This window comes from Lemur catta, chromosome 2 (assembly GCF_020740605.2).
Source record: "Lemur catta isolate mLemCat1 chromosome 2, mLemCat1.pri, whole genome shotgun sequence".
NCBI classification, from domain to species: Eukaryota; Metazoa; Chordata; class Mammalia; order Primates; family Lemuridae; genus Lemur; species Lemur catta.
Window position 1 is genome coordinate 100,771,693 of NC_059129.1, and position 27,371 is coordinate 100,799,063.

Below are 27,371 nucleotides of genomic sequence, written 5' to 3' on the forward strand. Positions count from 1 at the left end.
GGAGAGGAGAACACTAGTTAAGGAGGTATCACATGGCCCAGCTGAGAGACGCTGGTGGCTGAACTAGTGTGGAAGTGGGGAGGTAGAAATAATTGGTTGGATCCAGAGTGCACTTTAGAGATGGAATTGAGGTGGCAGGGGAGAGAAAGCACAGAATCTACGATAACGTCTACATCTATTCACAAAACCTTGCCTTTGATAGTATATTTTTGTCACATCAGTTTTAAAACATTACCATTTGTTTACTTATTGCTGATTTAGTTAAATTATTAACTACACTTTTTATTGGGGGAGCAATAACACTAGCTTTGTTTCTAAGTTTCAAAACATTCCTTCTCTAATACTGAAGTAGTAAACCCTCAGAATGGAACAGGAAAGGGTCTGTGCAGAACGCTGGGAGAGGACACGAAGAGAAGGGGAGAATCCGTATTTCCTCACTGGGGAAATGGACACTGAGAACTGGCCTGGATCCCGTCCTCAGCTACACATTGCCCACCGCTCTGCAGGGCAGGAACATAGGACTCGGAGATAGTGACTGGCTGTCCAACCCCGGTTCTGCCGCTGACTCACATGGGACTCTAAGCAACTCACTCAGTGCCTCTGAGCTTCATCTTCTAAAGCCATTCAGTGGGTTACAGTTGTTGGTTTCTAAGCTCTCCCCAACTCATAATATTGTGTGTGTAACTTTCATTAGACTACTTTGGAAAACATTAAGGAATTTGAGACAAAACCAGGGTCAGTCCCATAGTTTGAATGTTGATTAGAAGAAATATCCTAACTTTCTTTGAAATTCTGTTTCTGATAATATAGAAAATTCAGTTATCAGGATCAGCTAAAAACAAGAAATAATAGAAAAACTGCAAAAAAGAATAAAAGTATGGAGGTGCTGGCAATACATAAAGAATAATCAGGCCAAAATATAGGTGAAATCTGGACCCTGGGAACTGCTATGGAGCCCTGGGCTTACCCAAAGGGCTAAGGTAAGGGTGAGCCAGCTGTAAACTTGTCCCACCTGTCCCCTACTCCTACCTGGCTATAAGGAAAGTTGACACTGGGGGAAGGGGTGTGCAGAATCTCTGAGAAGATATTACCACAAGCCAGATGTCACACAGATTTGCAGCCCAAATTAACAGAACTTGAGTAATCAAGAAAACTTTAGGCTGTGAATTTACTTAAAAAATTACCCAATCTGGCAGTATGCCAGGTACCGAAAAAGCAAAAGCAAACACAAATCATCTCTGGAGAAAAGCCTCAAGAAGTCCCAAAAAACAATTTTTCAAAGTCAATGAAGAACAGTCCAAAATCCCCAAGCACATAAGGAAACAAGGAACCAAAGAACGAATAAGCAATAAAAACACACAGCAATAAAACCTCACAAATACTTAAGATATTTCAATTATCAGACTTATATTCTAAGAACAACTATGATATTATGTGTAAAGATATAAAGGATAAACTTGAAAACATCTCTAGGGAACAAAAAAACTATTAAAAATAACATTGAAAATTTGAAAAAGAATCAACTTTAACTTTTATAGATAAAAAAATACAACTAAAATTACAAAGTAAATGGATAGATTTAACAACATAGTAAACATAGCTAAAGAGAGAATTAATGAGCTGGAAGATATGTCAGAAGAAATTATCCAAAAAGCACCACAGAGACAAATAAATGAAAATTATGGAAGAGAGGTTAAAAGGCATGGAGAATATGAGAAGTTTTAACATGAGAGTTTCAGAAGTAAAAGACATAGAGAATGAAAAAGAGACCATATCTGAAGAGACAATGGCTGAGAATTTTCCAGAGCTGATGAAAGATTCCAATTCACAGATTCAGGAAATCCAACAAATCCTAAATAGGATGAATAAAAAAGAAATCCAGATGTAGACACAACAGAGTGAAATTGTCGAACACCAAAGAAATGAAGAGAAAAATCTTAAAATTAGCTTACAAATACAAATTACCTTCCAAGGAACACTCAAATAAGCTAGAAGGAGAGCTGAGTTCTCTACAACAGTGAGCCCCAGAATATAAATGGAATAATATCTTCAACGTGCTTCGAGAAAATACTTAACAACCTAGAATTCTACACCCAGCAAAAATATTTTTTTTTCAAAAATTAAGGTAACATAAAGACTTCCAGACAACAAAAACTAAGAGAGTTCATCATTAGAGGACCTATATTAAAGAGGCCTATAAAAGATGTACATCAGGCAAAAGGAAATGGACCCCAGATGGAAGATCTGATAAGCAAAAATAAATGAAGAATTTTTAGGCCAGGTGTGGTGGCTTACACTGTAATCCCAGCACTTTGGGAGGCCCAGGTGGGAGGATCGCTTGAGCCCAGGAGTTCACAACCAACCTGGGCAACATAGCGAGACCATCTCTACAAGAAACAAAATATTAACCAGACACGATGACACAGACCTGTAGTCCCAGATACTTGGGAGGCTGAGGCAGGAGGATCGCTTGAGCTCGAGAGTTCAAGGTTGCAGTGAGCTATGATTGCACCACTGCACTCCAGCAGCCTGGGCGATAGAGCAAGACTCTTTCTCTAAAGAAAAAATAAACTTCAAAAGAAGGCAGAAAAGACACGTAAAAAGAACATATTAATAGAATGGTGGGACAAATAGAAAACAAAAACTAAGATATAGATTTAAATTCAAATTCATTGATAACTTCTTTAAACAAACATGGACTAAATGTCTAGTTAAGAGACAAAGATTGTCATACTGGATATTATGGGTTGAAATGTGTCCCTCAAAAAGATGTTGAAGTCCTAACCCCTAGTACCCAGGGACTATGACCTTATTTGAAAATAGGGTCTTTGCAGATGGTCAAAATGAGGCCATCAGGCTGGGTCCTAATCCAATATGGCTGGTGTCCTTACACAAAGAGGAAATTTGGACACATGGGTAGAGACATACAGATGGAAGATAATGGGAAGACAGAGGGAGAAGCCATCTAGGAGCCAAAGAAAGGCTGACACTGTCAGAAGCTAGGAGAAAGACATGGAGCAGATTCTTCCTTAGAGACTCAGAAAGAACCGATACTGCCGACACCTTGATCTTGGACTTTCAGCCTCCAAAACTGTGAGACAATAAATTTCTGTTGTTTAAGTCACCTAGTGTGTTGTATTTGTTACAGCACCCCTAGGAAGCTATTACAGTACACTAGAGTTTTTAAAAATTGCACTGTCCCTCCTTTCCTTCCCCTCCTGTTATGGACTGTGTCCACTCCACCCCAAACTTGACCATCTGCAAAGACCCTATTTTCAAATAAGGTCGTGGTCCCTGGGTACTAGGGGGTAGGACTTCAACATCTTTTTGAGGGACACATGTTGAAGCTCTAACTCCCGATGTGAAGGTATTTGGAGGTGGGGCTTTGGGAGGTGATTAGGTTTAGATGAGGTCATGAGGGCGGGGCCTCCATAATGGGATTAGTGTTCTTTAAAGAAGAGGAAGAGAGACCAGAGCTCACTCTCTCCCTACCATGTGAGGGCACAATGAGAAGGCGTGCATTGCCCAGAGAGCCCTCACCGAATCCTGCTGGACCTTGATCTTGGGCTTTCCAGCCTCCAGACCTGTGAGAAAATAAATTCCTGTGTGTAAACCACTCGGTCTGTGGTATTTTGTCACGGCAGCCCAAGCTGACTAATACAGCTCCCTATCCCTACTTAAGTAAGGATAGCCTTGTCCGTGTCCCTGTCTGTAGCTTTCCCTGGGGACACGTTTCTCCATTTCTCACTCACACTCTTTCTTCATTCAAGGTTCCCTCAGGGTTCTGAGGAGACGCTGCGGGGAACAGCCCTAGGGGAAATTAAGTAACTCACTATGTTGAATCTCAGACTTTAGTCTAAAAACTTGCCTGCTGAAAATAAAAATTGGTTCCAATAACAAGAAGTTTGTGGCCAATGACCTAATTTCGCTCCTAGGAGTCAGCCCGTGACTGGGTCCATTCATACTGCTTTCCCTCTGCACTTGGGGGACAGATGGAGGGACCCACGTCCTTTGGCCAAATCTGGGTTTCTATTAAATCATCTTTGCACTAAGACTTCCCTAGGAAAATAAAACTGCCCAAATAAAATATAGCTCCTGCATCACAGTGATGGCAGAGGGGCAGGAATGAAGGTGGCAGGGGGACGGTCCAGCTTTCCTGTGCCTTTCAGAGCTGCGAACGAGATGAGGGTAGGAAGGGAACGCTGGCACTTTCTCCCACCAAGGCTTTGTTGAATTCAGATTCTCCTCTGGGTCCAGAGATGGGCTGAAACTGGTGGGGAAGTAGGGAGCGCTGCTGCTCTACCAGGGGTGGGGAGGAACGGTCTCATCTCCTCCTGACAGAGGGGACAACGAAGCCGGTACCCCTCGGGCACCAGGAAAGGAAAGGAAGGAAAAGGAAAACAAAAAATGCCATCCCTGGATAAAGCAGAGTTCCGAAAAACAGATCTATGCATGAGAATTATTTAAGGGAATGCTCACTATGCCCTCTGACCCAACAATCTTTAGTAGAAACCACATGTTTCAAGGACTGCTTGGTATGACTCAGTTTCTTACAGAAACTGGTGAGGGGGCTAAGTTCTGTGCACCAGCAGCACGGATTGCGAACAGCCAGCCACGCTGATGAGAGCTCAGGCAATGGACTTCAGGCCCAGGCATTCCGTGCTCAGAACTCAGAGCAGTGGGGTGCTGGAGCCGGCTTAGATGAGTCCATAGGAGAAGACTGTTAAATTTTCAGGAATATTGCAAGTTGATTGTTAAACACAGCCATTATTAAAAATTAAAGTATATACATTTGCGAATTAAAGTTCATTAAAAACAAAAGTAATAGATACTCGAAACTCATCCCTTTCTCATTATGTTACTGATGCATCTGTATTGCTAAGGATGTGCTGCTCGCGGCACATCTTTTCCCAACTCCGTGTTCAGGGACGTCACATGGGTGGCTCAAAAATTGGCCATGTCAGGAATATTTACACCTTGAAATTTGGCAAATGCTGCAAATTAGGGCTGGATTTATTATTTTGTTGATTTATAGACAAGAAAATGATGGAGAACATGTTTAAAAGGCAGATTAATCTTGAAAGTATGTCATGTCTGTAGTTGTTACATTGTGAATAGCACAAAAAACTGAAATTCTTTTTTGTTTTTAAAAACTATTATCCAAGCTGGGGGAAATGACATGCTCTTATAGTCCCAGCTACTCAGGAGACTGAGGCAGGAGGATTGCTTGTGCCCAGGAGTTCAAGGCTGTAGTGAGCTGTGATTGCACCTATGAATAGTCACTGCACTCCAGCCTGGGCAACATAGCAAGACCCTATCTTAAAAAAAAAAAAAAAGAACTATTATCCAATACAGCAGTCATTCACTCTCTTAACAAACAAGGGAAGCTCTGACATACCCCTTCATTGTTTATTAATACATTCATTTTACTCCTTAACATAAATGAAAATATCAACTAACATTCATGTCAGAAAAGCTACCCTCAGAGTGCTGGCTGTAAACCGTCCACCAGCATACCAGAGCTCCTGCTGAGCCCCGCTCCTGACCCCTGCTCCAGTGGGGTGTCAGGGGGCAACAGAAGACACAGCAGAGAGAGTCCCTACCCCACATGCCACACAATGTTCAACCCAAGAGAATGGCCGGTGCCTGGTGACGGTGTCGTCATTTACTCCACTGGCCACAGGTGGCATCCCACACCTGCCATCAGCAAGAGAAGGACCTTGAAAATGAGCACAGGAAGAGTTGCTAGATAGCCACTCTCGCCATCCATACTATTTAGCTACACGTGGTGTTCATAAATACGGCTCCAAGGCAATACAAGATCTGGACCATCACAGAAACAGGGATGCCAGTTCAACAGCTCTAATGAAAACACGCATGTTAGAAAGAAGTTTTAAATAAATGTTAAGACAAACAAACACCCTTTCTACTTAAGTTTGAACATTCTCTTACTTGAGATTTTTGTGAACTTGATTTCCTTGTTACACAGGGCCAAGAACACCTACTTTTTGGGCAAAAAAAAAAAAGGATGACAATGAGAAAGAGAGAACAAAACAATTCAAAGTACTGAAAGATTACAAAATATTGTATCTATCCATCTTAATTAGAAAATTACTTTATCAAGTGAATTTTCCAGTTAACAGAAGACTTACATTTTAACCACTTTGTTTTTAGTACTTCAAGAATGATATCCTTTCTAGAACATGCTGCACTTTTCTTAACTCATTAAGCAGAACAGACAGGACATCAATTTATTCTTTTTTGAATGTGGAAGCATAATTGCTGCTCTGAACAATGACACCAAGAGATTGCTGAAGTGTACAGGGCTTGGTTCCTTCATGCCTAAGTCCTACAGTTTTTCTGACTCTCCCCTCACTATCAAACTACCAAGGATCAAATAAGAAAATACATATCCAGTGCTTTCACCCAGAGCCTCAAACATAAAGATGCTCAATAAAGGTTATGTATGACTATTAATGTTATTAGTATTATTATTACCACATGCTGGGGACATACGGCTATTTTTAAAAGCCAGCACTTTTTTCTTCCTGCTTAAATCAGAATCCCAACCATAAAGACACAGAAGAGAGAAATCCCACTATTTGGAGACGTTATCATCAGCTGCATCCACAGAACAGAAGCTAGGATTTGTCTTTGGTGCAGACCCTCTTTGTCTCTTTAAAAAGACCTCAGTGTCATGACATGTAAGGAAAATCTACCTGCTGATATTGGGGGTTTTCAGAACTAAGGACCTAAACCAACATCAGGTGATTCAAACTGAGAAGTCAAGGTTCTGTTTGATAACAAAGAAGCCTCTTTTCACGGCAGTCAGAGTATAGCTCTTCATAGAACACAGGATGTTAAGAGATTTTGCTTTCTTTGCCTAGGGTCAGAGGGGGCAGTAAGGCCATAAGATATGATGCTGTCCCTGCCTGGGTGTGCCGCAGCAAGGTGGCTGCAGGCCTGGCACCCAGGGGAGATGGCCGGATGGGCCCTGGGAGGGGCCTGACCTATGATCGCTGGAGCACTGACATCTGACTGCCAGCTCACCCTTCCTTTTCTGCCTGTAATTCACTCGTGCTATCCTCAAGACTCAGAGAAAATGTGACTTAAATGTCACAGCCTGTGTTAACTCTTCTTGGGTCTTGAAGGGAGGTCTCAGACCAGAGGGAGTTCCCACATGTGCACAGTGGTGACTGGCGGAGCAGCTGTGCAGCACCAGGGGAGAAGTGGCAAATGTCAAGCAGCACAGCCCTGTGATGCAGAGACCATCATGAGGTATTCCCAGAATCCCCTGGAAAGGAACCTGCCAAAGGCTCAAAACTGTACTATTTTACTATGATAATATTACTGATATCAGCATATCATCATAATAGTGTTATTGCTATAAAAAATTATGTTGTGATTTATTATCTTATAATATTGATAGTGTTATTGTTGTATTCTTTGATTGTTCTCTCTTGTTAATATAGTATTATCATATAATTACAACAATAACTATCATTAGTCTTGCAGTATTTAGCTCTGTGTGCAGGCTTCCCTGCCAAAATACCTTCCCCTTCAAATCTAAAGCTACCAAAAAATTAATACCTTTTGCAACAATCTGGATGGAAATGGAGACCATCCTCCTAAGTGAAGTATTGCAAGAATGGAAAAACAAACACCACATATGCTCACTATTAAATTGGAACTAACCGATCAGCACTTCCCGTGCACAGATGGAAGTAAAACTCAGCGGAAATCAAGCAGGTGGGAGGTGGTGGAGGGGATGGGTGAAATCACACCTAACAGGTAGAATGTATATTATACGAGTGATGGGCGCACTTATAATTTTGACTCAAGCAGTACAAAAGCAATCCATGTAACCAAAACATTTGTACCCCTGTAATACTCTGAAATTAAAATTAATTAATTTAATTAATTTTAAAAAATCAAATCTAAAGCTACTCCCTGGCTGTTGTAACTGAGCTTGTAAGAAACATGCTTACAATAAAGGTAAGCAGACTCTGGTGGACAGCTTGGAAGCATTTTCTTGGTAATAGAATACAAGATCTTTAAGATTAGACCAAGCCATATCTTATTTCACTTGGTCAGGATTTTTTTTTTTTTTAACAACTTCTAGCTCCCTAACTGTGTCCCAGATAGTTAAAATTGCCAAATTAGTTGGCATTTGGTAAATGGAATGAAACTGTACAGTTTCCTTGCTGGCTTCTTAATAAAGTCCTTTAATTAATGATAAAATGAGATGTCAGGGTCTAGGAAATTGTCCAAATAAAACTGAGGAGACAACAGGTTACCAATTTTATTTTGCCAATTAAGAATAGTTTTTAAATTACCAAATCCTATTAGCATACAACATGTAATAGTAGGAAACAGATATTTCAGAATAAAGGGAGGTCTTTTAAGCAAAATCATTTTAACTTTACGGAGACTTTCAGAGCGTTCTTATTTTTCTCACATCATCATGGATGGGTAGGAACTTCATGCAGATCGGTAGCTGGTTTGGAACACTTTTAGAACACTAAGCCCATAGCTTGGGAAGCTGTCTGGGAGCTGTTGGCCTAAAATAATTGCCATACATTTTTCTAAATATGTGGGAAGTGGATTCAAGGAAGAGCTGTGGCCTGTTGAGCCCAGAAAAGAAGCTGTGTGAGGCAATGGGAACGGACCTGCCTGCTGTGTGCACGGCCTGTGCTGTCGGCCAACCAGCCCAGATGCATTCTTCCTGCTCTGAGGTGTCTCTGGGTGTTAGGAGCACTGAAAACTGCCCTCGTTAGGAGAGAGGAAAATTGCAAAATCAAGTTCATTCCATGGAGTGAATTTCCATTTTTCCTGGCCCCAGAAATGCTGTGTCTGTTGGTAATTTTCATTCTTGGGTCACAGCCCCCAGGAGAGTAGGAGACAGGCCAAATAGGAGAGAGTTTTCAGTGTGTTTCCTCAGAACCTGGATTTGCTCCCTGGATCTATAAATGGAAAGGCTGCCCTCCTCCAGCCCTCCAGATGCAATTTCCAGGCTCTAGCAACAGTGCAGGTAGTTGAGTTGAGTGGGTAAGACCTGCCCTAGGCCAGCTTCAGAGATATGATTCTAAAGCTGGCATAAACATGAGAAGAAGGAGGTTCTCTTTGTTAGAAAAATATCCAGTGAAGATTTCACCTTAGGAGATGGTTGAGTAAAAGCTCCTTTTACTAAAATCGGTGACCCCAAAATAACTTTGACTAACCTTCCCCCACCTACTGTTTTTATTTTCCAGCATGTGGAAGAACTGCAGAGAACCAAAAGGGTAAAGGTCGAGTTCATTACCAACTCTTCCAGAAACTCTGTCTTTCTGATGACCTGAAATCATTTCCATACATTTTCCTAAATATGTGGGAGTTAATTGCCAATTTGCATTTGAGTTACGGTATTCAGGTCTCAAGATGTAAGCATAAGCCTTTATTTCAAGAAAAATAAATGAGGGAAAACTTCTGAAGCTTATTTTCGAATGCCCAAAAGGCTTGTGGAGAACAAGCTTCATCGTTTTTCTTCTAGTAGCCTCTTCAGAAACATCCTAGAGAAGACACTTTCCCTTGGTTTGGAGTTGGTTTATGGTTGCGGTTACATCAGAGGATTTATCCTCCCCTCCAGCCTCTCCAAATCATTTTTAATTCTTAAAAGGGTCACAGGATTTTAATTTTGCCTTATATGCCTCCTTGCAGGCAAACTTGACATCAGCGTCTTTTATAAACGGGAAACTGTGAATTAACACCCTGAGTTCTGCTTACGGCCCCCTGTGTCGGGGCTGGGTTGGGAAGACTCCTCTGTCCTTTGCTGCTGGCCTGCTGGCCTTGTCCATTTAAATGTCTCAGGAACATCATCCGCTGCTACTAACATAAATGACGAATGAGTTCTGCAAAGTGGCTTTGAGAGCCGCCCTGGTAGGAACAATTGGGGGAAAAGCTCAGTGTCTGAAATGCTAATTTAGACGCGAGGTTTAATAATGTGTGTTTAGCTATGACCTTAAAATCTGCTCGCCTTACAACTTTCCCCATCTGGTGTAATTTGCTTTTTCCACTTGTAAAAATGCACACGACAGCATGCTTTATGTGCCACGTTGTCACAATGAGGCCTCGCCTGTCACATGCTTCATCGAGACACACTCCTTCTCGTCCTGTCTCTCCCAAGCTCCCAACCTGCCCACGCGCCCGATCCCCAGCCCGACACCGCTGCGGAGGAGATGATGGAGCCGTACCTTGTGCCCGGGTTTCCGCCCTCTTTTCTTTGGCATCTTCACTGCTGGTAAAGAACCACCTGAAGCAGAATAAAGGTGATGAACTGCCATCTTCATAGGTGTGGAGTGAAGTGGGGGTCGGCCTCGCTTTCTCCCCGGGATCCTCTGAGACTGCATCTCTGCCGGTGCCAGTCTTACGGAATGAGGTGACAAATCGCTCACAGGCAGAGGAGGTGCTACAATTAGTCCAGACACAAAGCAAAACAAAAACAGAAGTGTTTTTTGGGCTTGCAAGGCAAACATGGATCCTGTCTGGTGATTTGGGCGATACCTACCGCTTACTGGAGGGGAAGACCAAGTGTGAGGGAGCCAGGCATCACCAGGAGCACTGCAGTGCTCTGGGGTCCTGGGGGAGTTTACTGGTCCCCGGCACAATTTCAGGGCTGGTGAATGTCCATGGTGCTGTAGGGAAGTGGAGATCATGCTGGCTGGTCGGAGAAAACAATAGATTCCCGGCCCCAAACACAGCGGATAACGTCACCAGCGACAAGATAACTTTGTGTCTCAGTTTCCTCAGTGAGTTAAACTTTGAACTGATACAATAATAGTACTAAATAAAAACAAAGCCATCTCTCAAATTATTCCTCTCTTTGGTTGGGTTATGAATTGTCATTACTGCTTTTTCCCTTGAAATAAATTCAACAGTACAAATCAATTGTGCTAAAGTTGGTGATATCTCTCTGTCAAAATGTGGAGCAAGATTTACATACACAGATGTTCATTTTAACATTATTTAGAATTGCAAAAATAAAATGGATACAACCCAATAACAATCAATGGGAGAATAGTTCGTATATCTACAGAAGAAAACAATCAACTACTTAAAAGCCTGTAACAACACCCTGAATAACATGATATTGAGTGAGAAAAGCATCACACATAAAAATGACCCCAACTGTGCAGAAATGTATATGGTCAAGAAGTGGAGGCCGGGTGCAAGGCTCACACCTGTAATCCCAACACTTTTTGAGGCCGAGGCAGGAGGATTGCTCAAGCTCAGGAGGTCGAGGTTATAGTGAGCTATGATTGGGCCACTGCACTCCAGCCTGGGCGACTGTGAGATCCTGTCACTCAAAAATAAAAAAGTGGAAGGAGACATGCTAAAATGCCACCAAGGCAAAGATGGTAGAACTATGGGTAATTGTTCACCAGGTATGATCCTTGGTATAGTTACTTCACATGCTGTAACAATCTTAGCACAGCATCAAAAATATGAGTAATAAGAATTGCCTAAATCCTGAAGCAAGAGGTAGTTGATCAACTTGGACCCAGAGAACATAGCAGTATCATGAGCTCAGGTGTCAGATTTCTGAAATGTTCAGGAATTTGACGGCTGTGGCAGAACTTTAGACTTTAAGTCAGGGGTGATGTTAGGTGATATAATTCATTGCTAACGATTAGTGGTAACTTCCCATGGAAATGAAAGTCTTTTGCTCAAAGGGCTGCAGAAGGAGTTGGGAACGGCAATGAGAGCTGTTCCTACACCCTGACCTAGGCCGTACCACAGGGACTAGATTGCTTTGCTTAGAAAAGAAAATATAAGATAGTGGAAATGCTTTAAAACATGATAGGGGAAATTTGGGGCATCCTTTACAGATTTAAGGTCCCTTTGTTAACTCTCTGAATATTAACAGTATTCTATCAATAATCTTGATTGTTCTTGGAAAATCATTGTAATAAACAGAATTGTGAAGTATAAAGTTATTTATTTAATGCACTGTTAATAGTTCGGATCAACGAACAAGATGATTTGGATGTCAATTTTTCCAATTCTTGTGAGTTTAAGAAAAATACCCTAGCTCACTGACTCTAAGATGCATGTTTTTTCACACTTTTAACATCTCTGAAATCAGAGTATACCATACAGCACTTTAAGCAGGTCAGAATTCCATGGGGAGCATATTTTTTTCTTTCTTAGTAGTACATAAAAGGATGATGTGATATAATTAAAGGTATCTTAGAGTCAATGAATTCTGATCAGGGAACATAAAACTCATTAACACATAAACAAAAAAATTATTCTCTTTCTAGACTTAGTGTCTTACTCCACAGAGCCAACAAATACCCAATATATTCATTTTCAAAAAAGAGTCTACCAAATACATTAAAGAACTACCAAAATTTATTTAATAATATTTTTACTGTGTGAAAGTTGGTCTGAGTCCCACTTTGCACTACAGTATTATTATCAAATTTCTGCTTCTTCATTATAAGTTTATCTGTATTGACTTTACTCTCAGGAACTTTTCCTAGTTTAAGACAAGTTTCTCTGCCTTTCTACTCTGAAAGTGAGGAGGTCAGGAATGTATCCACTAATGTCAAGGTCAAAAGAGAACAAGAGAAAACCCATGATGAGACAAGACATTGAATCTCTTTCCTCTTATGAAAATGGGAGTCCCCTTGAAGGGGAAATTGGCTGCATTTCTTCTCTGGTGAGTAGTGATGCTCTGTTGAGATACTTCCTCACAAACTCTTCTTATTAGTAGGTTTTTGTTTTTGTTTTTTTAGAGACAGGGTCTCACTCTGTCACCTGTCTGACTGCAGTGGTGCAATCCTAGCTCACTGTAACCTCAAACTCCTGGGCTCAAGCGATCCTCCTGCCTCAGCCTCCCAAGTAGCTGGGACCACAGGAGCATACCACCACATCCAGCTAATTTTTTTTTTCCTTTTTGTAGAGACTGGATCTCGTTATGTTGTACCAGGCTGATCTGGAACTCCTGGCCTCAAGCAATCATCCTGCTTCAACCTCCCAAAGTGCTGGGATTACACACATGAGCCACCACACCAGCCATTAATAGGTTTTTAAGAGTAAAAGAAGGTAACAAATTAACTGGTACATTATCCTAAGAATCTTTTTCTTTTCTTTTTTTTTCCTTAAGTATTTAAGATTCTTCAGGCTGATATCCTAAGACTTTTTATAATTCAAAATTGAACTTGACTTTCCAAAATTCCTCAATATGTCAAAAAATTTTCCTAGAAAAAAAATCATCTCTTAAACAGGGCTTCCTGTTGTTTCACTTCCTTCTCTCTATTGTGAGGAAAAGCTAGGACTTGTGCTACTCTTTGCTTCTTGGCTTCCACAGAAGCACATTCATCTTAGAAAGTGTGAAGGGCCTTTCCAGGTAACTACATCTGATAAATGAATTTCATGCTAATGGAGCAACAACAAACTGTTATTGGTGGAATCCTAGGTGCCACAGTTATTGGGGAAATATTTGGAGATAGGAAGTCTTCCCACAGTTTTCTCAACTCCCCACACCTGAATGATTGCATATTTCACCCATTAATCCTCAATTGCTCGTCACAAATAAGCACAATTATAAGGAATAGGAGAAAAGACTGTTAAAAATTGAAGAGGTCATTTTAACCATGGAAATTCTCTAAATGTCTCACTGGAATAATTTTAAAGAGTTGGGGGAAAGCACTTACATATTTTTTAAATAACAGACCCAGACACTTCAGAAAAGATAGTGGCAGAAGTGCAGATACCCCAAAATCTTCCTTTCCAAAATTAAGACATGAACAAAAAAGTAAAAATAACAAATATCAATACTAAAAATGAGGAACAGTCTCAATCTTGGAATGCAATGGAAACAAAACAAATGGGCTTTTTTGGTCTTGTTTTCTTTTTAGGGTGAAAATAACTGTGGAAGATAAACAATGGAAATGTATCATGTGTTTAAAGAAAAGCAAAACTCATAAAAAAGGGAAATACTCAAAGATATATTAAGAGACTATCTTCCAAAATGAAGAGCTCCTCCATGTCTTAAAAAAATTTCTTTAAGAATAAACAACAAATCCTAATGAAAATAATACATTCAATGGAAAAATTAAAAAAAAAATTACGAGCATTTAGGCAGAACAAACAGGTCATGACAGCGGGAAGAATGAACAGGCTAGTTCTCTTCAGCACCAGTAGCCAGAAGTTAAGGGCATCATTATGGTGGCCTTTTTTATAGTTTCTTATAGTTGTTGCCACACTTGTACCCACTACAGGCCTTTACAAAGGTAGTTGCCTTTGTCTGGAATGCTCTTTCTCCCCCCTCTGGTTTACTCCTTTCTCTCTTCATCAGTTAGCTTAAGGAAGCTTGCCCTGACCTCATTAGGGTTTCCAAAGCTTAGAGTTCCTCAGCTGAGACACAAACCCACTGCCTGTGCAGTATCCAGCATGGAACATGGACAAGGGAAGCCCAGAGGAACATAAAGCTGATACGACCTGCTGTGCCTCTAACTTTGGAATTATCTGACTTCTGCCAGCATCCATGACACTGGGGCAGGCTAATGTGTTTGCATTTGGAAAGGGTAAAATCTCAGACCCTTCACATCCTTTATATAGATTTAATAAGAGGTAGAAGGACTCAAATGAAGAAAATAATATTTTTAGAAGTTCTATTTATGCCCTTAAATAAGACTTAAATAAGTAAAAAGATTATTCTATTATTGGACAGATGAATATTTTAAAAATATAATTTTCACCTAAACTAGTCTATACATTTAATGGCAATCATATTAAAAATCTAAAGTGACTTTAGGAAAAGAAGGGCCAAAGGCCAGCAAGGGAGACTTGCCGTCCTGGTTACTAAAAAGTATTATAAAACTCCAACAATGGCAGCAGTATTGTACAGGAGTAGCAATCAGATCAATGGAAAAGTTAGTCAAGAAATTAAATGCATATTAGATTTCTACTTTTTACAAAATTTAGGAGCATTTAATACCAAAGCAAGAAAACTCAGTAAATGATTTGTAGACAATTGGCATTTAGAAATAAATAAAAGTGTAGCTATATTTCAGCAAAAACATCTAGAAATAGCCAAGACTTACATATACATTTAAAAAAAGAAACATTAAAAAGTATTGAAGAAAATATAAGTCAACATTTTTATATTCTTGGGATGTGGATGGGCTTTCTAAGTAATGTATGTTAGAAAACTCAGGAAGCAGATCTAGAAAGATGGGTAAACATGATTACATAAAACTCAAACGCTTTCATGAAACAAAAGTAAAATCATTTAAAAAAAAAGATTGACAATAACATAAGGAAACTGTTTGCTATATACGGGACCAAAAAAAGGTTACTACAAAGAACTTCCTTAAATTATTAAAATAAAAGCGACCCCCCCACACACACAACAGAAAAATAAGCAAAGGACACAGAAACACAATTCATCAAGAAAGAGGGAAGGAAACGAGGGATGGAAGGAGGGAAGGAAGGAAAAATAGTCAATTATCACAAGAGAAGATTCTACTGTACTGGCAACTCCCCAAAAATGTAAATTGAGGTATCATCTGTCGATTATCAGATTGATAAATGTGAAAAACTTTGGCCATACTCTGTGTTGGCGAGGGGTGACGGAATGAGCATTCCCACTTATTGTTGGCAAGGGTACAAATTGGCTAAACTTTCTGGAGGACAATTTGAAAACCACTTAAAAATTTACACATGCACACTTCCTAGTCCAGCTATATCACTCCTAAGGATTTATTATAAAAAGAAATCTAAGAACACAAACCCATATAGCCAAGGATATTCTTTGCAGCATTATTTACAATAGCAAAGTACTGAAAGCAATCAAAATGTCCCTCAAAACAGCCTAGTTTAATATATTATTTCACATTCATAAAATAAAATATTTGGTAACTTTGAGTACATACATATAATTTGCATATATGAAGGTTGCAAACTAACATATAGTATGATTCTGTACATGTACTTTTTGCGTATGTAAAGATAAATCTGCATGTGTTTAGGCATAGAAAGAGGGCTGGGAAATAGCTGACAGTGATTGTATCTGGGCAGCAGAACACTGAAAGATGCTTTTTCTTTCTTCTTTGTACCATTTTGCATTGTTTGAATTTTTAAAATCAGAGGTAGAAAAATAATATACAGAGAAAAAGAAACAATGAATGAAATGATACCTATTCTCTGAAGTTTCTAGTGGAAATTTTTGCTTCTTTATGCAGCCTTTGGTTTTCTTGTTTTTTATGGTTCTGGTTCCTGAGCCACAGAACTTCACTGGCCACTGAGTTAATATCGCAAACAAAAGTAACAAAAAGGACAAAAGGTCTTTATCAACAAAAATATCAGAGAAGGTTGTTTCAGGGTAAGAAGAACGTGCATAAGCAGATGGGGGACAGGGGTGCTTCTCTGGACCCCTCTGTGTGGCAGCTGGGTTGCCGTCCTTTTCCCAAAGATTTCCTGCATCTCCAAAGACCTTCAAAGAACTGGAATGCTGCCCAAAGACATCCTATCCATAGATCACATAATTTAATACAACCACATTTATAAATCACTCAAGAACTCCCAAAATCCTGGAGGCGTATAAGATACCTCTGAATTTCTCTGCTTTCAATTGCAGACTTCAGTGAATACAGACTGCCTCAGTTCGGTCAGATTTGGAAGCCATTTTGGAGCAAAGGTCTTCTAGTAAACATTAAAAGATTCTGTCCCAAGAACAGCCTAATCATCATCAAGCCTCTAAATCTCCAGGTGATAGCCTTTAAGCGGTTGTCAAATCCTGGCTTGGCATATTAAATCAAGTGATTTGCTGCGAGCTTCCTGTCTCTCTCTCTCTCCTTATCAAAACAAGGCTTGTCTAGAAATACTACAACTGAGAGCAAGAGAAACTAAGGTGTATTCTGTGAATGCGGGACTGACATTTTACCTGTCAGCCTTGCGGATCTGACACATGTAAACCAAGGTCCTGGCTAATGGTGCTTCATCAAGATAAAGATGATGAAATGACCAAATCCAAAGCATACTTTAACCTGTGGGGCCATTGAGTCATCCAGGGGCTATCCTGAGACATTTATTCATGTATTCACTCATTCATTTACTAACTCATCCTACAAATTTCTGTTGCATATGCAGTGAGGGTCAAACACTATGTTTGGGCACTTGGGTGACAGCTGATAGTAAATAAGACACATCTCCTGAGATAGTCACCATCTATGGAGAAGCAAACAAGTAGAGAGGCAATAATAATATGCAAGACAGATGGTCTAACAGAGGTTTTGTATGAAATGCTATTAGAACACCAAGGAGGAAAGAAATCAGTTCTTTTAGTAAAGTTGGGAGGGGTGAGGCAGGAAAAGCATAAGATGATATCAGTGCTAGGATTTTCCCAGGCAGAGCAGAGCAAGCTAACAGCACAGAGCTGCCGACAGAGCAGATATGTGTAGGGATGTTTGGTGGTGCATGGGGAAGGGGTGGGCCAACCAGACCAGGAGTAGGTAGGATCAATAGCTTCTGTTGTTTCTAAAAACTTGAGAGGAGGCAGTTGTTACAGGGAAGTCTAGTTTCCACTGGACTCTAAGTCATTTCCTTCTATTAAGTGCATGGAATGGGTCCTGACGTCTGTGTAATGTTCTTTCTCACTGTCATTTCAAAAATACAACTGGAATCCTATCCTCTCTTGTGCTAGGGCACCATGTCGACCTCACTGTGAGCCAATGCCTCTAGTGTTATTCTGCTGCCAGCAGTCTTGTACATACCGGAATCCCACACCTCTGAGGGCTGCTTAGGGCAGTGCATGAGCTGGTTTCCCAGAAAAAAGAAGCACATTGGCATCTGTCTGTGATTCCACCATTCTCCAAGGTGGCCCAATCCCTCCTGCTTCGAAGACCTTTCCACCTCCACACTGATCTCTCAACCCTTTGCCACCTATTGCCAGGACTGCCAATTTCTTCAAGCACTGATTAAATGATGGTTTATATACAGTAGTTTTCTAATTGTTTTGTGCACATACACAATGTCTGCAAATTCCTGGAGGCCAGGGGCCATTCTCCACAGCACCTGGTACGGTGCTGTGCCCACAGACAGTGCACCTGTCCCCTGTGCCGGGGCAACCTGTTCACCATGCGGTCCAGCCATCCTGCTAACAGCCCACTGCTGGAGGCAGAGGTGCCTTCATATTTTAAAATTTTGGATAGAATATATCAATATAATAGAATGCTTTGATGGTCAATGAAACCTTCCTACCATAAGAAGAATAGGGCCACCAATATAACCTATTAAATTTAGAAAATGAATTCCTTGATACACATTTGTTCCCAATTCTGACACTAAAATTTAGCCAACAGAAGCCAAAGCCAACACTCATTGTGTACTCATTCCTAGGACTCAAGTGTAGAGCCAGTCCCCTACACTCCCTCCTGCCGCTGGGAAGCTAAACACTTAGTAGGGGAGAAGAGGGATTCTTACCCGATATGGCAGGAGGAAGGTTCTGACGCAACTCCTATCTCAAGGATGAGGACCACAGAGCCCAGGATGCTCAGAAAAGAGGTCCTGAGGGGCTGCAGTTTTCCAGAACACAAAACAACCCAGGGAAGACAGAGCCTGGGGCACACCCAAGCCTGACACCTTTCCTCCAGCTCACCCACACCAGCTCCTTGCCGCCAGTACTCCAAGGGAGCCTTTGGACGCTCCCTCTGTGCTACTGACCCTGGAGGACATCTAAGCTGAGGTCTCCCATGTATGAAGCCCTGGATTCACATTCCCCTACCCTAGCTCATTCCAGAAGGTTTTCATGGGCTTGGACATAATAATGAAATGGACCTGCTTCTACTCTGAACCAAAGGTACAGTGAGCACTCAGGGTAAGTGAGTTGAATCATGCGTCTCAGAAAACTCTAATTTGTTCCCCCACTCACAGTTTTGTCTAAGGCTGGAGTCAGAGAAGTGGCTTTACTTGATCTTTTCTCAGCTTTTCAAGAGAGAGTTCTATCAGCATCAGTTTCTGCCGAAAATGTGAGTCCTTTCTCCTTGGAGCCATCTTCAAAGAGTTGTGCTCTTCAAGGAGGTAGCTTTCCGGAGCTCCTCCCAATAGCTCTGCCTGGAAACTGCAACTTGGACAGAATTTTTCTATTCCACATCCTTCCCTATGGCTGCGATTGAACCATGTCTATCACAGCACCTACCACATGTTACTCCATGTATTTTCATCCATGTCTGTCTCTCCCAATATGCTTGAGCTCCTTGAAAGACAGTCTATGTCTTCATCCATGTGTCTCCTCCCAGTTCAGTGTCTGGCACATGTTAGGGACTGGACAAATGTTCATTGAATCAATGATGAATGAATGAATGAGCAGTAAGCCAGCCCCTCTTCCTGGACCCCTGCCACTTCCCAGCACAGAGGTATCAGAATCCCACCCAGGGCATTTGTCTTTTATTTAAGAGTGGTCACCGGGCTCAGAATTCCACCCGTGAGCACGCAGTAGCCACTTTCCAGCAACAAGGAAGACACAAACACATCACATGCTGCCAAGATAGGTCTTCACCTACTTCATCTTTAATTTTCACCATGGTTTTGAGATAAGCATTGCCATCCTTGGATTTACAGATGAGGAGCTGAGGCCGAGAGAGGTTATGTGAGACCCATCAGCGGGCAGAAGTCAGATTCCAGCCCCAGGCTCTTTGCACAAATCCCTACCGCTGTCTCCCTGAGTCAGCCTTGGATAGAATCCCAGGAGCTGGCAATGGAGCCGGCTAGGGGGACAGGAGGGAAACCCGACCCTTCAAGCCACATCTTCACGTCTCTATGGGCTAGGAAGAGACAGCACTGATGCCAAGTGAAAGCTTAGATGATACAAGGTAAAGCAGTCAACTCACTGAGCGTGAGATGACCGAATGGATAGAACAACACAGTTATTTAGTCAGTGCCTATGCCATACAGAATTGTTCCACATACGCTGTGAAGATTGCTAAAGCGTGATTGCGGACAGCAGTGACAGCGCATGCTGGAGGACACCTGTGTCTGCTAAGGAGGCCGTGGCTGCGACTTTCTGTCATTCAGCCTCAGAAATCACTTTCTACAGTATAAGGAAAGGCACTTTAGAGAGCAACTACAAGTATTTCTTTCTTTCTTTCTTTCTTTTTTTTTTTTTTTTGCAAACCACTATTTCCTGTTTTGTTCTCTATTTATACTTTATATTTAGTTTTGAGAAAGCGCTCGCTGGTGGTTTGGTGTTTGGGTTGTTTCTAGTTCAGTCTTTATCTACAAAGCAAAATCCCCTTTCAAGGTGATTTTTTTGTAACATAAACAAACTGTAGACCTAATTCCTTTCAGAGACTTGGCTACTAAAAATCCTTAAAACTTCAACAGCAGAGCAACAAGATTCAAATAACACAAATCACAACTCTCCGAGCCAGCCTCTCACCGGGTGGGAATCCAGTCCCACTCTTCCAGGGTAGGGCTTCTTTAGACAACGACCTTTCCAACACAAACACCGTAACACACATTTTGGGCACATAGTTGTTCATCCTGGAGTACAGAAATGTGTAACTGTATCTTCATTAGGATACTTTTTGAAAAACATTGATGTATCTAAGGCACTTTGTCTGTTGCCCCCAAAGACAATATACAACAAGATCATTTATTTTTATTTGCTAAGCGAAAGAAATATACCCAGATGCATCCAGACAACAACACCACGTTCCTCATCTCTTCCTGCAGAGCACCACATTACTCCTGTCTCCCACCTGGACGATACCCGCCTCGGGGGAGTGAAGCTGCTATGACACCCTGGCACCAACAGGGGTTCTAGAGCTCTCTAGAAAGCTGTGAGGCTGGGAGGAGAGGCAGGGTGCTGGGTGCCCGACACTCATCATCACTGTCTGTACCTGCAGTCACTGTACACTGGTTCTCTCTCACCTCTTATTTCACAAAGAAAAATCCCAGAGTCTTCTGACATTAGGGATATAAGCTGTCTCTAGGCCTGAGAGTAGAATGGGTGAAGGGGCGAGAGCCCAGAGCAAAGAGATTAGAAAACTGTCTCCCAGTGTTTGTTTCTCTAACTCACAGGAACAAAAACAAAATGCAGCCTAACTTGCTTCTGATCACCAAGGACCACAAAGGCTTCTCAGTTGTCCTGGTAAGCGCAGTCGCAGCATCATTCTGCTGGGGACATGGTGGGCAGGTCACTACTTCTCTGGCTGGTGTCCCCCAGTGACCACCCTTGCATAGCCTGTTGGTCCCACGGGCTTCCTGAGTACCTTAAGACCAGGGTCAAAAAATTCTTAACCCTCAAAAGGAAGCACAGGCTAGGATATAGCAGTCAGTGCTATGTCCTTACTCATCTCTTCAATCATTTGACAATATTTTCCGGGGACTTACTATGGTCAGACACTGCGCAGAGCACTGGGGACATGAAGATGAGCCCACAACGATCCCTTCCCAGACACACACAGGAGGAGGGAGTAGTTGGTGTGTCTCCTTGAGTCCCAGACCCTTCCCCCTCCTTCTTCCCCCCCCCAGGTCACCTTCCGGTTGGGTCCTACTGGAGGGGTACAGACAGAGCACAGCTGAATTCTCCATGTCCCGTGTCATTGACACATAGCTTCTCGGTCTCAGTCTCCCAGAATTGCTCTGATCCTGGTGTACATTGGCAGGTCACCCCAGAGGAAGCACCCACTGCACACACTTAGTCCAGACAAGGATGGTGGCCGATAACTACAAAGACAGAACCTGTGTAGACTGCGCCTGCCAGCCCACAGCAAAACTGCCAGGTCACCCTTCCCTGACCATCCCCTTCTTCCCTCAGAGCACCTCACCCTTGGAAGGAAGCCCTTGTCGGCTACTTCCCTCACACTGTGTCCCCCGTGCTGTGAGCACTGTCCCTGGTACACACAGCTACACACAGGGCCCAGCTCAGAGGACCGACAAGGCAGCAAAGAGTGGATGCATAAATAAATGAAGAAAACATATATACATGCATATTATTATTTTGTTGAATTCTCACTGCAGGCCTTTAAGGCAGTATGCAGATTATGCAGATTGTACAGATGAAGAATGTCAAATCTACAGAGATGGCAGCTTGGAAAGCATCCGAGTCTTGCCAGAGCTCGGACAGCTAATGCCTAGCCCAGCCTTTCTCCACCAGCACCTGGTTAACAAGAGGTCAGCTGCTGAGATCCAAGGAGTGTCATCTCCCAGGGCTTTTGTTTCTGGCTTGGTGGTGGGGTGGGAGATGTTGCATTTTAAAAGCTGACTCCTCGAGACCAAAAAGTCAGGAGGCCTTGCAGTCACCCTGAGACAAGTCAACAATGTTATTACCATGCTATCCGGCCTGGCTAAAAGCTCTGTGACCTCTCCCGGCATACCGTGATTCCCCAGCCAATATGATTTGATTGACTCAATACGAAAGGAGGGAGAGAGCATACAACGGTACAATTGTGGACTTTTACTTCTTTGTTGCTAAAGGAAAGGTCAAAAAAGGAAAAAATAATGACCCTTTTGTCCTGCTCCCTCTCCAGTGGGTTAGCAGTCGGCAAACAGGGGCTTACTGGATTATTTTCTACATCTTCTCCCCTTCCCAAAGGTCTCCCGAGGCCAGGCAACGGCAGTTAAATCAATTCTTAATTAGCTTTCAGAGTTTACCTTTTGAAAATCCATATCTATATGAATATTTATTGGGCACTTACTAAGCGCAAGGCATTAGTGCCAGGCCCTGAAGATGCGAAGGGACGTCAGGACAAGCATGCAAACAGAAAGGCACGCGCGGCTGTCAGGAATGTCAGTCTAGGACAAACTGTCCATACTTAATGCAGGAACCAGGAAGAAAGGCTCACAGAGGTCAAAGCACAGAACCAGCCGAGAGAGTCGCAAAGAGCAAATAAAACAGGGATGTGTCGCTGGGTTTTTAATTTTCACAGCAGAAAGAACAAGGATGGAATTGCCTAGTGACAGGGAGACACCAGGACTGCGCAGGGACTATTTATATTTGGGTTTAGTTCAGAAAAAGGAAAGAGGTCAAACTTCAGGCAGCAGACAGGCCATGAGAGATGGGGGGTGGGGGCGGTTGGAGGAGGGGCACAGATGGTGACAGCAGCACCTCACTATAATGAGCTCAAATCCCTCTGAGCTCAGACACAGTGTACCCTTGAGCACAGCAGGAGTTTGCAGATATGGTCTCAGAGCTGCCTTTGGAAATTTTTTGAGAAATCAAGGAAAGAAGAGCAGTACTAGAAGAGCAGGGAGGGCAATATATTTCATTATTATTATTATTTTGGAGACAGGATCTCTCACTCTGTCTCCCAGGATGGAGTGCAATGGTGCAATCATAGCTACTGTAACCTTAAACTCCTGAGCTCAAGCAATCCTCCTGCTTTGACCTCCTGAGTAGCTGAGACTACAGGTGTGCACGCCCAGCTAATTTTTAAAATGTTTTGTAAAGAAGAGGTCTTGCTATCTTGCCTAGTCTGAGTCTTGAACTCCTGAGCTCAAGCGACCCTCCCACCTTGGCCTCCCAAAGTGCTGGGATTACAGGCGTGAGCCGCCGCACCTAACCCAGACAGGGGCATATTTTATCCCAGTTTTCAAAACAGGACGGATTCTGAGTGTGAATAATCAGTTACCGAACTGATTATTAAACAAGCTAGTAAGCACTTATTAAAGAATGTGGTTATTACTAATATTGGGACATTGACTCCCTAAAAGCAAATTATAGTGCTTTAAAGTTTAAGGAAGGCTTAACCTAACTAGATTTACTCTGGGGACAGGGGAGCAGGGACACATAGGTTGGAGATGAGAGGAATGCTATACCCATGGGCCATCTTGAATACTACAAAGTATTTGCCCAAAATTTCTCCAGATTATTTCATGGTGATATGAAAGTAGTAACATGTTAGCAGAAGGATAATACTGTTGGATAGAATCATAGCTAATGAGACTTGACCACACAAGCTGCAGGAGTAATCACAGCGCCAATCTGCAGACTGTCTCTAGTGGCATGCCACAGGTCTCTAGTTTTGGTTATATTCTCTCCATGACAAGGATGAAGATTTGGAAGGCAGGCCTATCAAATAAGCAGATGACATAAATCTTCGAGGGGCAACTAATGCTATGGACTATAGAACTGCAATCCAAAAAAAATGTAATTGGGTAGACCGAATCAATCAGATAAAATTTTTAAAAGATAAAATAGATAAAATATCATTCACAAATGTACAGGAGAGACTTGCCAAGAAAGTCTTCTTGTGTGAAAAAGATTTAGGAATTTTTGTTATTGGCAAGCCTTATTTAGATTATGGTGTGCGCCATTTTATCAAAAAGCTCGTGGGAATACAGAGTGTATGATACCTACATCAAGGGAAACAATCACTCCATTGTCCACAGGACATCTGGAGTTTTCCAGTCCTTTGGGGGGCAAGAATTAAAATAAACAGTGAATCCAAAAGGAGGCAAGAGAAAGGCATATGGAACGTTCCTTTATGGAACAGTCAAAATAACTGAGGGCATTTAGCCTGGAAAGAGGTTATTCCATGTGGCACCACAAGGCAGAACCATGACATGACAGGCAGCCTCCACAATGGCCCGAAACAATCCATCTCCTGTGTAGCCTACTCTCATGCTGCAACAAGAATTCAAATTAGGCTGAGCACGGTGGCTCACGCCTGTAATCCTAGCACTCTGGAGGCCGAGGCGGGAGGATCGCTTGAGGTCAGGAGTTGAAGACCAGCCTCAGCAAGAGCAAGACCCCGTCCCTACTAAAAAAAATGAAAAGAAAAAAGAATTCAAATTAAATTGTTAATTAAAAGGATGATTGCTCAGAATTCTCAGTGTCTAAGACCCAGTCTAACTCAAAAGTGGGAAGGAAGTAGTTAATGTTCCTTCTTAGTGCAACAAGAACTAAATGAGATCCCATGTATTAGAGCCAGGGGGTATTTATTCCACAGGACAGAAGCCCCTGCATGCACATGAAATGCAGAACTGATCACTGGGAAATGTACAGAAGAAACAAATACTTACTGCAAGCCGAGCAACCGCAGGACCAGACACGCAGTTCATCCTTACTGTTCTAGGAGTGTGTGTTTATGGACATGAATCAGATAGAACCCTAGTTCTACTTTCATTCTTTCTGTCGCTTCTTTATGGGATGAGAGTTGCACCTTTCTACCTGGGGGCAAAATCCCAAACTCTTTAGAAGCCCAATTTGGTAAGGACCTTAGAGCTTATTGAAATAAAAAGAAAAATATTTTCTCCATCCCAGCCTTCAATCTCTTTTATTACAGTCTTATCATCAGTCTCTTGTGATATTTCATAACATGTTTTCAAAGAGTATCTTTGCTATGAGACCCAAGCAGCAGAGACAGTCAATTAAGATAAAACCAAAAGGTGTGATCTCAGCAGAGTGACTGTTACGAGGAAGGTGCTCAATAGACACTTATTGAATTGGTTTGCACCGGATTGGATTGAATTGAACAGATTTAAATAGAAATGCTCAGGATGAGGTATTTAATAAACTTTCATCTAATTGAACTGGACTGGCAAAATGAATCGTGGTAAATTTATATCCTGGAACACGGTGCCTCTTTTAGAAACAATCATTCCCTGGTCCCAAAGCAGTGCAGGGGGGCATATCCAGGTTTCTCTCTGTAGTAACAGGGAAATGGCCCCAGGATTTATTATTCTGACAGAAAACTACAATAAGAAGTAGACAAAGAATATATATAGTTATTTCATTTATGTTATCCAAATTGCGTACAAGAAAGCATACATTTACATATATGTATCTCTAGAGCACATTTTGTTTAGTTTATTGATTCAAATCTACCCGCAGGCACCAGGCAGATGGTTGAATACTTAAACTTTATTCTTTAATAACCTAGTTAAGTCGTATATGTATTAGTTTCCTAGCACTGTCATAATTACCACAAACTTAGTGGCTTGGAACAACAGAAATTATCCTCTCACAGGAGTCCAGAAGTCTGAAATCAAGATGCCAGCAGGGTTGGTTCCGTCTTGAGACCCTGAGGGGTGATCTGAGAATCTGTCCCATGCCCTTTTCCTAGTCTCGGTGGTTGCCAGCATTTTGGGCATTATTCGGACAGCAGCTATAGACATCACTCCAGTGCCACATGGCCTGATTCTCTCTGTGTGTCTCTGTACTTCCTCATGGCCTTCTTATACTGACACTAATCATTGGATTTATGGTCCACCCCAATATATGACATTATCTTAACCAATTAGATCTGCAAAGATTCCCTTTCCAAATAAGTTCACATCCCGAGGTTCTAGGTGAACATGAATTTTAGGGAGGACACTATCGAACCCAGTACAAATAGTTGCATCAGCCTTTTAACTGAGGAAAATAATGTCTTTTATCTTATTAGTATGGTAGTGTGTTAATTAACTCATATAAATTTCTATGAAAGTCTTTTGCTATCATTTAAAGGCATCTTTCTTGCTACATCCTCTTGGGGAGATAAATAAAATCTGATAGCCATTCTTGCAATATTGCAATTATCTTTTTATGTTCCTGCTAGTTTGTGCAACTAAAGTTTTCCCTTTAAATTTAGATTTTCCAATTAAAAATATTTGGGCTGGGTGCAATGGGTCACGCCTATAATCCTAGCACTCTGGGAGACCAAGGTGGGAGGATCATTCGAGCTCAGGAGTTTGACACCAGCCTGAGCAAAAGCAAGACCTCATTTTTACAAAAAGTAGAAAACTTAGCCAACCATGGTGGTACACAACTGTAGTCCCAGCTACCTGGGAGGCTGCGGCAGGAGGATCGCTTGAGCCTAGGTGTTTGAGGTTGCAGTGAGCTATGATGATGCCACTAAACTCTAGCCAGGGCCACAGAATGAGACTCTGTATAAAAAAAAAAATTGTCTTAATTGACGTGTAATTTCCATACAGTGAGATTCACAGGTCTTGGAGGTGTAGCTTGAGTTTTAACAAATGTATACACCATGTAACTCATAACCCAATCAAAATACAGAACATCTCCATCACTTTAGAAAGTTCCTTTATGCTTCTTTCCAGTCAACCTCCTCCAAAGGCAACCACTGATCCAATTTCTATCTCCACAGATTAGTTTTGTCTGCTCTTGAGCTTCATATAAATGGCATCATATAACATATACTATTTTGCATCTGGTTTTGTTAGCGCATAAGCATATTTTTTAGTATATCAGTAGCTCATTTATTCTTATTGCTGAGTAGTATAGCCTATTGTATGTGGGTATACCACAATCTGTCAATCCATTCACCTGTTGAAGGACATTTGGATCATGTTCAGTTTTAAGCTATTTTGAAAAAATCTGCCAGAAACTCTTCTATACAAGTCTTTTATGGACATATGTTTTTATTTTCTCAGGTAAATAC

General features: G+C 41.7%; 1 protein-coding gene across 1 annotated transcript in view; it reads right to left on the minus strand.

The window, feature by feature from the left end:
* SCML4 (Scm polycomb group protein like 4) overlaps window positions 1-27,371 on the minus strand; it is a 93,937-nt gene that overhangs the window by 45,568 nt on the left and 20,998 nt on the right. Inside the window, exon 2 of the mRNA XM_045544121.1 lies at window positions 10,230-10,444. Within this exon, the coding sequence (XP_045400077.1) occupies window positions 10,230-10,385 (156 nt within the window). The 5' untranslated portion in view covers window positions 10,386-10,444. The remainder of the gene's footprint in view (window positions 1-10,229; window positions 10,445-27,371) is intronic.